A 15,066-nucleotide genomic window follows, 5' to 3' on the forward strand; every position below is an offset into this window, starting at 1 on the left:
AATTTTAAAAAATAAATTGCTTTAGGGGCCAGAGCAGTGGTGCAAGTGGAAGGGCGTTTACCTTGCACCTAGGCCAGACCACGGTTTGATTCCCCCCACGTCCCATATGGTCCTCCAAGCCAGGAGCTATTTCTGGGCACATAGCCAGGAGTAACCCCTGAGCTTCACCAAAAACCAAAAAATAATTTTTGCTTTAGAGACAGAAGACATTGCAAAATGAAAAAATATTCTATGCTTATGGATCAGAAGAATCAATATTGTTACCTCAAAAATAAAAAAAAATTCCAACATAGGTTTGACAATTTGACAATTGTCAAAATATTCAATGTAGAGAGAAGTCTCTAATAAGAGGAAAAGCAACAGGGATTTAGAAATTGGGCTATGTCTTATTTAACTGTTCCTTTATATACCTTTGAGTCATATGACTCATAACTAATTTTTTTTTTTTTTGGTTTTTGGGCCACACCCTGCAGCGCTCAGGGGTTACTCCTGGCTCTCTGCTAAGAAATCGCTCCTGATGGCATGGGGGACCATATGGGATCCCAGGATTTGAACAACCTTTGGTCCTGAGTTGGCCACTTGCAAGGCAAATAAATGCCCTAAGACTATGCTATCTCTCTGGCCCCTCAAATTTAAAACTTTAAAATGAAAACTAGAAATCATTGTATGTTGCATATGTCCCACATAAATGTTATATATGCATTGTAATATAATTCTTATTTATGCATGGTATTATCAAAAATTGACTTGAGTGCCTTAAAATTCAAGCATTATAAAATATACTTTTTAAAAAAATAAGATACACTTTTATAAAACTTTTAAATTTTATAATGAACCCAATGGGTGATAGCACAGTGGTAGGGTATTTGCCTTGCATGCAGCCAACTCAGAACCGACCTGAGTTGGATCCCTGGTATCCCACGTGGTCCTTCAAGCCTGGCAGGAGCTACTACTGAGCGCAGAGCTGAGAGTAATCCGAGTGTTGCTGTTTGTGGCCCAAAAACCCAATTCGCCTCCGAAAATTAACCCAAATGTTTTCAAGTTAATATGATTTAGGATTATTATTGGTTTGATAAAATAAACATGTTTTTATGGCTAACAGATAACTTTATTTTAACTGAGTCTATTAACAAAGTAAGCTCATGTTATATCTATTATTATAAAATTGTTCAGTAAAAAAAAAGTGTAGGAGAGACAGGACAGTGAACAAAGAATTTGCTTTCCATGAAGCCAAAGCAGGGTTCAATACCCAGTACCCAAACCCTACCAGGAGTGATCCCAGATGGCCAAAACAACAATACAATGGATACAACATTTGCCTTGCATTCGGCTGATCCAGATTTCATGCTGGCACCCTGAGACATTCAGGAGTGAAGGCAGAGCCAGAAATAAGAGCTTTAAATTCTACTGAATGTGGCCTCAAAAAAAAAAAAAGAAGAGTGATTCCTGAGTATATTATTTGGAGTAATCCTGTGCACTGCCAGTGTTGACTCAGTAATATATATATTTAAAAATTTTAAGAATTAAGTACAATGGGGCCAGAACTGTGGCATAAGCAGAGGGTGTTTGCCTTGCATGCGCTAACCTAGGATGGACAGCGGTTTGATCCCCTGGTGTCCCATATGGTCCCCCAAGCCAGGAGCTATTTGTTTTTTTGGGACACATGCCATTTGACCCGTTGGTGCTCAGGGGTTATTCCTGGTTATGCACTCAGAAATCGCTCCTGGCTTAGGGGGGACTATATGGGATACCGGGGATCAAACAGCATGGCCCATCCTAGGCTAGCGCTTGCAAGGCAGAAACCTTATCTCTACCATCACTGCTCCAGCCCCTTTTGTTTTTATTGCCAGGGGCAATTTCTGAGCACATAGCCAGGAGTAACCCTTGAGTGTCACTGGTGTGGCCCCATAACAAAAACAAAAAAAATTTTAATTGAAAAAAAAAAAAAGTGTCGGAGATAGCATAACGGTAGGGAGTTTGCCTTGCAAGCAGCCAACCCAGTACTGATGTTGGTTCGAATCCCGGTATTCTATATCCTATATGGTACCCATGCCTGCCAGGAGTGATTTCTGAGCAGAGAGCCAGGGTTCCTGAGTGCCGCAGGGTGTGGCCCCAAAACAAAACAAACAAACAAAAAAAAACCCCAGTAGAATTGAATAAAATAAAACGTTGGCTATTATTCTGCTAAAGGTATAGTTGACAAACAAAAATTTCTAGATTCTCTGGTTATTGTAGGTCTTGACTTATTTCAGTGCTAAGAATAGAATAAAACCTTGATTATCTTTTAAATAAAACACAGTGGTATGCTATAATTTATACCACTTGATGCACCTGGACTATTTTAGAGCTTAATCTGTTACATAAGACCACTGAATAATCTAGTTGGCTTAAAAGGATGATTTCTTTCATGGAATCAACCTTGGGTTGCTTTGAGAGTTGGAGAACCGAGCCTATTTATTAAAGCCAATTAGATCTCTAGATTTGCTCAAATAAGGGTTTTCCAGGGAAAAATATTACCAGCCACCACCACTAATATTAATCTTGTCCACCATTATCAGAATCCATGTTGTACTTTATTCTTTACCTTCCATACATAAAATTTATTCCTTTGCCTTATATACAATATTCATTAGGAAAAGGGGAAAGAAAACATTCCTAGAAACACTCCATATTTATACCAAAAAGTAGAAAACATGTTAGGGCAAAAGAGCACAATTGGTAAGGTGCTGGCCTTGTATGTGATCAACCCTGGTTCTCTCCTCAGCATTCCATATGCTCTGCCTGCCTGCCACCAGGAGTGATCTCAATTGCAGAACCAGGAGTAAGTCCTAAAGTGTGGCTCCCAAACAAATAAAAAAAACCAGAAAATATATTTTCAGTAACCTATGAAGCAATTTGAAAAAGATATTTATAAGTACAGTCATACACAGACATGTGGGAATGTATAAAAACAAAGCTCCAAGAAAAATAAAATTTTAGCAAAATGATAAATGAAAAGATCAATTTGGTCCAGAGAGATAATACAGTATACTTGCCATGCAACTGATAAGGTTCAATTCCTAGTATCACTAACAATCCTGAGTACCACCCTTGAGAAAACCCATTAAAAAGATGTTCATCTCTAAATACTCAAATGTGTAAGTCCAGCCTAGACAAGATAGTTAGGCATTTAACAAAAGAATGTTGTTCTGAATCTGATAATTACTGGCTCTAAGCTATAAATATAGTAGGTGGAGGACAGTTGAGGCTCTCAGTGTATGAGGCTATTAGCCTCTGACCCCATGCTTTTTCCTCTCATTCATCTTTCTTTATACTCAAAGCATACTTACTTTAGGCCTGTTCACATTACACCAGTCCCATGCATAATATTAAACTAAAAACATGCCATGTTATTAGTGAAAAGAAATAGCAAAAACATGTTTTTGAAGAAACATTTTATTACTATGATTCATATTTACTAACATTTTGGGCAACATTAATAAAATGGTAATTTTCTCTAAAAGCAAGCAAAATAGACAAGATTCACAAAGGGTAGTAACAAAATAGTAATTTGACAGATATTCAATATATTTGTAAACAAAACAAAGTGACAATGCCTTTAAAAATATAGAGGTATCAATAGAAAAAGAGAAAGCTCCTGAAAGAACTCACTATTTTCTTACGTTGCAGGCACAGAAATTGACTAAAGCTAGCTCAATTCTAAGAGAAGCAAAGCCCTTAATGTCTCTTCAGATTTTGGTGAAAATTTAAGAACTCTTCCTAGATTGGGAAGAGGGGATAGAATGGGGATACTTAAAGTGCCTTAAAGGAGATGAAAGGGAAGGAAATGATACTCATTGTATCATCTTAAGAACACTGGAGAAGCTCAAAGAACCAAAGAAAATGTCAAATAATTAAATGAGGTAGCAAGCCATGCAGGTCTTGGGAAAAACATTCTAAGAAAGAGATAAGCAGCTGCAAAGTCTTTGGATCAGGAAAAATAAATGTGATCTACTTAAGGAAACGAAAGTTCAGTATGACCAAAAAAAAAAAAAAAAAAAAGTACATCAATGTGAGAAATGGGAGAAGCATAGCATAGTTAATGGAAGGAAAATGGCAGGAGTCATTTTCACTGGAAGCTATAGAAAAAAAACAATCTATACTCTTTAAGAGCATGCTTTAGTACAGCAAACAATACTAAGTGTTGACAATACTAATCACAAAAACAAGACATGTCCTACTTTTACTACAGAAAGAGAATAGCACACAAAAGTCTGAAAATCTGTTTATAAACAGAATTGTTTCTACCTAAAACCAGACATGTGAAACTCACACTTTTTACACTTAAAAAAATGAAGTTTAACTTGTCCTCATGTGCTTTGGAATGGGACACTAATGAAAGACTGGTAAAATGTTCAAAGTGTTTATCAAATAAATAATCAAGAACAGAGAAAATATAAACCCACACTGGAAAATAATCTAAAACATATTATACTCACAACTACCGTTATCTGTTGTCCTTCCTCCTCAATTCTAAAAGGGATAACTAGGGGCCGGAGAGATAGCATGGAGCTAAGGCATTTGCCTTGTACGCAGAAGGACGGTGGTTCAAATTCTGGCATCCCATATGATCCCCCATGCCTGCCAGGGGTATTTCTGAGAGTACAGCCAGGAGTAACCCCTGAGTGCTGCCGGGTGTGACCCAAAAACCAAAAAAAAAAAAAAAAAAAAAAAGGGATAACTAAATAAGCTTCTGATAGTTAAGTATAGGATAAGATAAGGTGCTTTTCAGAGAGAAGTGAAGTTTTCTCATTAGGTCTTCAGTTAGGATCCCAGATTCCTTGAATGGTACACAGGCTGGGTACCTAAAGGTTTAAGGAAGCTGGAGAAGAGATTGAACTAGAACATCCCTAAAAAAACTCAATGTTGAAACCTAGGTAAGTGGCCAAGGCCACTGATATTTAAGAAACATACACAGAGCATTCCACAGTTCTATATAGGCATGGAAAAAAAGCCATTGGAGTTGTGAAAAATTTCCCCATAGCAGTTATAGATTAGATAAGTAGTAAATAGACTGATAGTAACCTAAGACTTAAAAGTTATTGAAATGGACATATCTTGCACACAGGAGTATGTAGGAATCCAAACTTAGTTTGATAAAGCAGAAACTCATACATACAATAACTATTCATTATACATTCATGTTCACAGCAAGATACAAAATTACAAAAAACATATTCAGTGTACACAGAAAAATATAAGGAAAATCCCTATAATCCAGTGCCCTACCCTATAGCATCTTCTATCCTTGGACAAGGCCTCATTCCTTGTTAATAAGAGGACTACATTTAGCCCAGTTCATGAAATAGACAGATAACATTTGTTTAGCCTTTTCAGTTCTAACTATGGATATATCAGGGATTCTTTCCCTTATGAAAGGTCACCTTTTCTTTTAAAGGATATGGCTAGTTCAAAGGCCAGAATGAGGGGGAAAAGAACCAATTGCCTCTACAAATTATTCAGGAATGGCCCTGGCCCCAGGCCCAATTCTATTAATAACCACTGTTTCTCCTTCTAAAGCCATGAAACATAGCAGTGGATGTCTACAAGATCCCTTTACCAAACATTTTTTAATGTGCTTGCTTCCTTAGATATTCTTGGCCTTGTTAATGACATTCTGAGAGTATTCCTTCCTCCTTTTCTCTAAAAAATGTTATGTGCTTTTACCCTAGCTGGGGAAAAGGAGATCTTGTTCTCCATTAAGTAACTTCCCCTTTTTGGTTATGCCAGCGCTTCTCAGCCAACATTTTCACATCCATGCTTTCAGAATCAGATTATTTTTGGACAGTAAAATAGGCACTTCTGGGAGTTTAGCAGCAAACTGAACCATACCATCACAAAGCCATTACGATCTGACTAAATTCTTCAAGGCATGGAAAAAATGAAGATAAATACAAAAAACAAGATTTTTACATATATAAATAAGCTTTTAAATTTAAAATAAAAACTCAAGTAAAAACTAAAGCAAAAGGCATTCAGTTTTTCCCTTTCTTAATACACACCTTTTAAGTGTTAAGCCAAAGGTGTCACATAAATACACCAGGTAATACATTTTAAAATAAAGGACCAGAGTGAAAGCTCAAGTAGCTGAGTGTATGAGTGCATGCAAAAAGCCCTCGTTCAATCTCTAGTCCTGCAATATTTCCCAGGCACAACTGGGAAAAACTACAGAGCAGAGCCAGGAGCAGAAATCTAAACACACTGGGTGTGGCAAAAATTAAATCTAAAATGCCAACTAATGGGAATGTTTATAATTGGTTAAACTAGAATCATTTCTTTTTTGAAATTCTACTTTTAGGATTGGGGAGTGATGGTTCAAAATCAGAGGTGCTCACAGTAATGGATGCTACTTCTTCCTCTGATGCTGCTTGAAGAGATCCTAGTGAGACCTGAATAACAATTTTTGTTTCAGGTGGCAATCCTTCTAGTTGTTTAGGCTTCTTAAACATTTTATGGAAATGAGTTTTGTGTTCTATTTTCTCCCTGTAAGTTAAAAACTGCAGACGGCATTTGGAACATGGGTGAACATTATTTTCCCAGTGTCCTCTAAAATGAGACATATATCGTGTTCCAATTTTGAAAATCTTGAGACAAAATAGACAGAGCAAATTCTTAGTATATGCATGGCATGTTCTGAAATGTGTTTCCACTTCAGCAAAGGCTGATGATCTATAATTGCAAACCTGGCACACATAAGGCATTTCACCAGGTTTATGATTGTCCTTCATGTGTTCTAGGAGAATCTGATCTGACTTGAATGACAATTCACAAATCTTACATACAGCAGAGGGCTCATGGGAAGAGTGCACACTTTCAATGTGGCATTGCAACTGGAAGGCAGTGGGAAACTGCCGGTGGCAGTGTTCACACGTGGTATTGTTTTCCCAGCTGTCACCCCCCTGCTTCTCAATTTCTAAGTGGTGCTTCATGTGATTCATAAACTTAATATTTCTTAACACTTTCAAGCACCTAAGGCATTTAAAGACTGTATATGTCTTCGGTTCTGGCTGTTCGTTTCCTTTATGCTGTCCGTAATAATAGTCATGAAGTAACACGAGTTTTTCTTTGTTGGGATCAACAGTTTTATTTTCACTTACTAGACTCAGAACATCTGCTTTTGCTGGTCTATTTTCCCTAACAGCACTTATGGGCTTAAAATAGATATTGTCCTTTGGCAAAGCTATTAAAAGGGGAGCTCCATTCTGAACTAGGTTTACTGAGGTATCAACATTTGAGAGTATGCTTTGTTGAGCAGCTGAAGGGGACCTGACGATTCCTGAAGGGGACAGAGCTGAAGAATGTGCCCCTACAATTCCATCACTGAGTTTAGGTCTTTTGGGATTTTCACAGTTTGCTTCAGAGATGGAAATTCTCTTTGATACAAGAGGACTTTCATTCATACCTCCTACAGAAAGTGCTGCTCCTGGATGCTGCAATGAACTTGAAAATGTAGTCAAAGGCGAATGTAACTCTGAAGAACTATTAGGCACAACTTGCTGTAAATTACTTTGAGAATTAGGCTTTGGCAAAGGCTCTATAAGAGGACTACCTGCTGATCTTAATTCAGATACAGAATGGGGTGAAATAGCTTCTACATCTGATGCTGAATTGACATGACTTACAGGTTTCAATTTTTGGGCCGTATCTCTTCTTCTAGGGTGACCATATTTTTTTCTCCCTAAGGATGAACCTGGGGTGACTCTATTTAAAATTTTTGAAACAACTGGTTTTGAATTTGAAGTCATTCCAACAAAGATCAGCTCAGCATCTTCATTTGCATGTTCCACCCCAACAAAGATCAATTCAGCACCCTCATCTCCCACTTTTTTAGTAGTTTTTACACTCTTCTGTGGTTCTGGTTCCTCTTCGTCAGATATAATATATGGTTGTTCCATTTTCTTTTAATTCTTGAAGAGTATGTTCACAAATTCCAGGGATTCCTTGACCTAAACTGTCACCTAAGCACAAAAACAGTAGATATCAATAAATTAAAAAAAGCATTACCTTATTTATTTCTTGCAAAATTCTAAATTCTAAATAAGCTTATATAAAAACACTTATTTTTGCAGATTATAAAGAAACTCAAAGAGAAAAATTATACTGGAATACCTAATCAAAAATCTGTTGACTTCACAAGTTGAAACAGAGATAAACAGATGGGATTATATTAAGCTATGAAACTTCTGTACCTCAAAGGAAATAGTGTCTACTAGGATACAAAAGCCACCCACAGATTGGGAGAAACTATTCACCCAATACCCACCAGACAAGGGGCTAATATCTAGTATATACAAGTTACTAACAGAATTTAACAAGAAAAAAAATCTAACCCCATCAAAAAATGGGGAGAAGGGACCAGAGAGATGGCATGGAGGTAGAGTGTTTGCCTTACATCCAGAAGGTTGGTAATTTGAATCCCGGCATCCCATATGGTCTCCTGTGCCTGCCAGGGGCAATTTCTGAGCACAGAGCCAGGAGTAACCCCTGAGTTACTGGGTGTGACCCAAAAACAAAAACCAAAACCAAAACAAAAAACAAAAACAAAAAAAACAAATGGGGAGAAGAAATGAACAATTTCTCAAAGAAGAAATACAAATGGCCAAAAGGCACATGAAAAAATGTTCCACATCACTAATTATCAGAAAAATGCAAATCAAAACAATGAGGCACCATCTCACACCACAGAGACTGGCACACATCACGAAGATCAAGAACAATAAGTGCTGGCAGAGATGTGGGAAGAAAGGAATTCTCATTTACACTGCTGGTGGGAATATCATCTAGTCCAGCCTTTATGGAAAACATGGAGAGTCCTTAAAAAACTGGAAATTGAGTTCCCATATGTCCAGCTATACCACTCCTAGGGATATATCCTAGGAAATCGAAAATGAAATACACCTATATTCATCACAGCACTATTTACAATAACCAGACTCTGGAAACAACCAAGATGTCCTTCAACAGATGAATGGCTAAAGAAACTGTGGTACACCTACACAATGGAATATATCTTATGCAACCGTTAGGAGATGAAGTCATGAAATTTTCCTATACATGGATGAACATGGAAACTATTATGCTGAGTGAAATAAATCAGAGGGATAGAGACACACACAGAAAAGTCTCATTTATCAATGGGTTTTAAGAAAGATAAAGACATTATTGTACTAATCCCAAGAGATGAGGGCAGGAAGGCCCGGCTTACGATATAAAGCTCACCTCAAGGAGGGGTGAGTGCATTTAGAACACTAACAACTACCATGACAATGTTAATGAGTGAGAGAAGTAGAATGCCTGTCTCGAATACAGGCAGGGGATGTGAGTGGAAGGATACAGGGTGCACTGATGGTGGGAATGTTGCACTAATGGAGGGGGGTGCTTTTTTTGGTGACTAAAACCCAACTACAGTCATATTTGTAATCATGATGTTTAAGGAAAGATAAAAATAAAATCCACAATGTTCAACATACAAACAAAAATTACCAGTCATGAAAAAAACATAGTACATAAAACAAAACTATTGTTGTACAAGGTATGATTAAAACTCAATCATAGGGGCTGGCATGGTGGCACTAGAGGTAAGGTGTCTGCCTTGCCAGCGCTAGACTAGGACGGACCGCGGTTTGATCCCCTGGTGTCCCATATGGTTACCCAAGCCAGGAGGGACTTCTGAGCACATAGCGAGGAGTAACCTCTGAGAGTTACCGGGTGTGGCGAAACACCAAAAAAAAAAAAAAAACCTCAATCATAAATAACATTGTAACTGAAAAAAAAAAAAAACTATTATGAACAACACTGTAACCAGTGTTTAAATAAACCAATTTAAAAAAAAAAGTTGACTGTAGACATTTTGATCTATATTGATATTCTTTTCTATTAAAAGAGAAAACAATTAGAATCATACCTAAGAACAGTATTTTTACTAAGGTACCACTGCATACTATTTAAAAACAGAAGCTCTTAAATATGAAACTGAGCAGAAATTCTCTATCAGCCATATAATAGCTATATTTTCTTTTGCATATTTACATTTTCAACGTTTCAGTATCTTTTGTCTTTTGGTTTTTGGGTCACATCCAGCAGTGCTGAGAGATTACTTCTGCCTCTACACTCAGGAATCTACTCCTAGTGTAGCTTAGGGATCAATCATATGTGGTGCCAGGGATTGAACCCCAGAGGGGTACATGCAAAGTAAACTTCCTATCCACTGTACTATCTTTCTGGCCCACAGTTCAGTATCTTAAAGGTAAAAATTCTTATTTCTTAGACTTAAGAAGCACTTTATTAAAAGCATGAGCATTAGGGGCTAGAGAGATAATGTAGCAGGAAAGGCTCTGTGATCACTAAGTGCAGAGCCAGGAATAAGCCATAAGTACCAAAAGGGATAACCCCAAACAAAAAAGCACCAGTATTCAATAACAGCTTGTTTTATAGTACTGGAAGAAGCATTTTATTAAGTGTGAATATTAAATCATATATAACCTCATAAATATTAATGTAGAAAAGTATCAAATTTAAAGACTAGAATAAGAATACCTATACACTCAATAAATAGTATGATGAAATGTCAAGTACTTAGTATATTCCAGCAAATTATGAATGCACTCTATTGATAATTTCAATTCAACTTGAGGCCTATAGAGTGTTAAGCAGAAATATAAAGAGCAATAAAATTAAAAACACTTAAAAATTCAATAAAAATTTTTAGGAATTGCAATCTAATAATCAAATATACTGCTTCATGTTCTACTTCATCTGACCCCAGCACTGAATTATATTCTTGTTGTATAAAAACATTAAACAACATAAACTCCAGTATCATGACTGGGCTTAAACCCAAGTAATCTAGGTTGTATTTTTAGCAGTTTACATTAAAACTTCCATCAAACCAATGTGTCAAGATGAAAATAGTAAATACCACTTCATATATTCACCAAAGATAATCCAAAGAGCTATGAGAAAAACCAATGGAAAGGTTTCATTACAAAGACAGCTGAAAAATCATAGATAATAAATTTACCACCTGCCATGTTATTCCTGCATTAAAAAACGACTCTTCTATGTCTTTGTTAAAGTCACATACTAATTTTTATCAAACATCAGAAAGTCCTTCGTAAGTAATTTCTTGCAATAAAGCCACTTGGAGTCCTCTGGTACAAATCCTCACTTTCTTAACTCAGCTCTTTTCAATGCACACTACTGGTCCTCCAAATTGTTCCAACTCACTCATTCTTTCTATCCATGTCATTTTCCCAACACTTCTTTCTCCCTCCACTTCTCTAGTACCCCTCATATCAGCTCTCAGAATTTAATGAGGAGGCTGGAGTGACAGGATGGAAGTAAGGCATTTGCCTTGCATGCAGATGGACAGTAGTTCGAATCCCAGCATTCCGTATGGTCCCCTGAGCCTGCCAGGAGCAAATTGATTTCTGAGTGTAGAGCCAGGAGTAGTAACCCCTGAGTACTGCCAGGTGTGACCCAAAAACCAAAACCAAAAAACAAACAAAAATAATTTAATTCCCATTAAAAACAAATCCTTTGAAGGAAAATGAAAGCCTTCTGATTTCACCAAACTGCAGGAAACATTTGCTTTCATCAGAGGGCAACTAGTAAAACAAAAACTTTTCAAAAATAAGGGCTGGAGAGATAGCATGGAGTTAAGGTGTTTGCCTTTCATGCAGAATGATGATTTGAATCTTGACATCCCATATGGTCCCTTGTGCCTGCCAGGGGCAATTTCTGAGCATAGAGCCAGGAGTAACCCCCAAGCGCTGCTGGGTGTGATTCAAAAACCAAAAAAAAAAAAAAAAAATTTTCTAAAATAAAACACTACTGAATTTTGTCAAAAGGCATCACTATTTTTGAACTAGATTAAGAGAAAAATCAAGAATTCAGATGACCATTATTTCTACTTCTGCTACCTCTCTAACCTCTTCTGTAATTCTAACATTTGCTCACTTCAAACAAATGCTACTTTGCTAAACTCTTTCTTTATAATATCTCCTTAAAACCTTTCACAAATATTCTAGTAGGTCATATTTCTATCTCCTTCAAATTCATATCTAAACTTACTTTCTTTATAAGACTTACACTGACCATATAATAACATCACAACACTCTTCTGCCCAACAATCATATTATAGCTCTGACTTATTTTTCCCAACTCCATAATATAACCTTCCATTACGATAAAAAAATATGTATTCTATTTACTTTTCTTTCCCTCCACTGAATAATTCCTTCCATTGAGTAAGTTTGTTTAGTTTTTGTTTGATTTATTAACTGATTTCTTTGAAATCAGGCAGACCTGGCACACAAATATATTCATCAAAGAAAAAATTAAATCAGCAAATATTCATTAAAGTAAGAAATTATCTAGTAGTTAGAAAAAAATACAAAAAGGATGCTAGATAGAATGCTAAGGGACAGAAAAAAAAAACTAGTAAAACTTTATTCAAGTAAAAGAGCCATCAAAATGCATTTTCTCTATTTTTTTTTTTTAAGTTTTTTGGTTACGCCCTATGATTCTGAGAGTTACTAATGGCAAGTCACTGGTGGGGAATTGGGACAGGATACACATGCAGTGCCAAGGATTGAAACTGGGTCTCCAGCATGCAAACATACACTGCATCTTTTTTAGCTATCTTCCTGGCCCATGAAGTGTATTCTTAAGAGAGTAAATGTGAGGACTAGAGACAGTACAGCAGGTAGAGTGCCTTACTTGCACATGACCACCAACGTGCAATTCACAGTACCCACCCCATATAATCCTGCAAGCCCTACCAGGAGTGCTTCCTGAGTGCAGTGTCAGGGGTTACCAAAACAGGCAATATTTCTGGGTGTGACCTAAAAACAAAAGAAAAAAATTCATAAAAATTGTAAAAATCAATTAGCAAAGCCCAGAAATTAAACTAAAGCATATAGAATTTTGATTTTTATGGGAAAAGCTTGTTAATTATTTGAGAGTTGGGTCAATCTCATTAGTGCTCAGAGCTTACTCCGGGTAGTGCTTGGGAGAGTATCTTGGTTCCCATGGATAGAACCCAGGTCAGCCATGAGCAAATCAAGCACCATACCTGCTGTGTTATCGCTCTGGACCCACTTTGTCAATTCTTTACACAGAATTATCATGACCCAACAAGTCCACATCTAAGTAAATATACAAAAGGAAATAAACAGGAACCCAAATAAGTAGATTACATGAAATATAACTGTATTACACATGTATGTTTAAAATACAATAAAATAAGACAGTAATAAATAAACAATACCCTAACAATGGAAAACACTCAATGTCCATCAATGGATGAAAGAATAAGCAAATTGTAATACATACATTCAACAGAATCTTATACAACCATTAAGGGAATAAATCAACATAGATAAAACCTGAAAAAAAGAGTGATTTTTTTTTAATAAATCATGTATTGTATTATTTCATCTATAGCAAATATACAAAATGATCAAGCTATAGAATCTAAACACAGAGGTTGATGTTGGGGGGAACAGGGAAAGAGAAATAGAAATGAATTGCTTAATGGGTGAACATGGATTTTTTTTTTTCTGGTTTTTTGGCCAGACTCACTGATGCTCAGGGGTTACTCCTGGCTATGCACTCAGAAATCGCTCCTGGCTTGAGGGCCCATATGAAATGCCAGGGAATCAAATCACAGTCCGTCCTAAGTTAGCCACATGCAAGGCAAGTGCCCTACCACTGTGCCATTGCTCGGCCCCTGGAGATAGTTTTGGGTTTGCTTTTGGGCTACACCCAATAATTCTCAGGGGTTACTCCTGGCTATGTGCTCTAGAAATCGCTCCTGGCTGGGGGGACCATATGGGACACCGAGGATCAAACCGAAGTCTGTCCTGGGTCAGCCGCGAGAAAAGCAAACGTCCTACTGCTGTGCCATTGCTCCAGCCCCTGGAGATAAGTTTTTTAACAGCAAAAGTAAAGTAACAAAATGATTTACATGAACTTCACTTTAATACACACACACACACACACACACACACACACATACACACACACACACCCACACATATTTTTTGGGGGGGTCACACCCGGCAGTGCTCAGGGGTTCATCCTGGCAGACTCGCTGGACCATATGGGATGCCGGGATTTAAACCATGGCCCTTCTGCATGCAAGGTAAATGCCCTACCTCCACGCTATCTCTCTGGCCCCTCAATATATATATTTTAAGAAGTAATATTGGGCCCGGAGAGATAACACAGTGGCGTTTGCCTTGCAAGCAGCCGATCCAGGACCAAGGGTGGTTGGTTCGAATCCCGGTGTCCCATGTGGTCCCCCGTGCCTGCCAGGAGCTATTTCTGAGCAGACAGCCAGGAGTAACCCCTGAGCACCGCAGGGTGTGGCCCAAAGACAAAAAAAAAAAAAAAAGAAAAAGAAGTAATATTACCAACTATGTAAACTTTAGGGTTATGCTCTAAACAATTCTATGACAACAAATTAGATAACTTAGGTGAAATGGAAAAATACTAGATGGAACAATAAGGGTATGGCATTTTCCTTACATGTAGCCAAGCCAAGCTCAATCCTTAGTATCTCATATGATCCCTCAAGCCCAAGGACCTGAGCTCTGACTGGTGTAAAAAAAAAAAAAAAAAAAAACCTAACTCGGGAGGAACATATCAGTAGACAAAGAGGAAGTGAAAAATTATCAAAAAAAAAATATCCTGTAATACAAGATGAGACAGCTCCCTAATGAATTCTAACAAAGATTAAGATTCGGGGGAGTGCATACTAAAAATGATTGAGGGACCATGTCAGGTGCTTGTATCTAAACTGAATGGGCTGATCCAAGCAGATGCTTAACCCCAGACCAAGTAGGAAAAGTGAGTAGAAATTGTTCACAAAGACATGAAATACTCAAACTACATATAACTATCTTATAATTATAAAGAAAAAAATTAACAATTTTGATTCAATTTTATACTAAAGTTTCTATCTCTAGGACAATTAGGCAAGTAAAAGCATTATAAGGCATTCAGTTTATTAAAAAAATCAA

The 15,066-nt window shown here is 37.1% G+C and overlaps 1 protein-coding gene and 1 pseudogene across 3 annotated transcripts in view; one reads left to right on the forward strand and one right to left on the reverse strand.

Moving 5' to 3' along the window:
* The window catches only part of LOC126030783 (Ig lambda-2 chain V region-like), a 288,742-nt pseudogene that overhangs the window by 11,989 nt on the left and 261,687 nt on the right, over positions 1-15,066 (forward strand).
* LOC126030744 (zinc finger protein 280B-like) overlaps positions 6,293-15,066 on the reverse strand; it is a 307,853-nt gene continuing 299,079 nt past the window's right edge. For 2 of the 3 annotated variants that reach the window (XM_049788996.1, XM_049788995.1), the window contains exons 3-4: positions 12,799-12,885; positions 6,293-7,997 (exon numbers count right to left, since the gene is read on the reverse strand). In XM_049788996.1, the coding sequence (XP_049644953.1) occupies positions 6,309-7,934 (1,626 nt within the window). In that variant the 5' untranslated portion in view covers positions 7,935-7,997; positions 12,799-12,885 and the 3' untranslated portion in view covers positions 6,293-6,308. The remainder of the gene's footprint in view (positions 7,998-12,798; positions 12,886-15,066) is intronic. The other variant, XM_049788994.1, reaches the window with a different exon arrangement.

Source organism: Suncus etruscus, chromosome 15, assembly GCF_024139225.1.
Source record: "Suncus etruscus isolate mSunEtr1 chromosome 15, mSunEtr1.pri.cur, whole genome shotgun sequence".
Taxonomy (NCBI): domain Eukaryota; kingdom Metazoa; phylum Chordata; class Mammalia; order Eulipotyphla; family Soricidae; genus Suncus; species Suncus etruscus.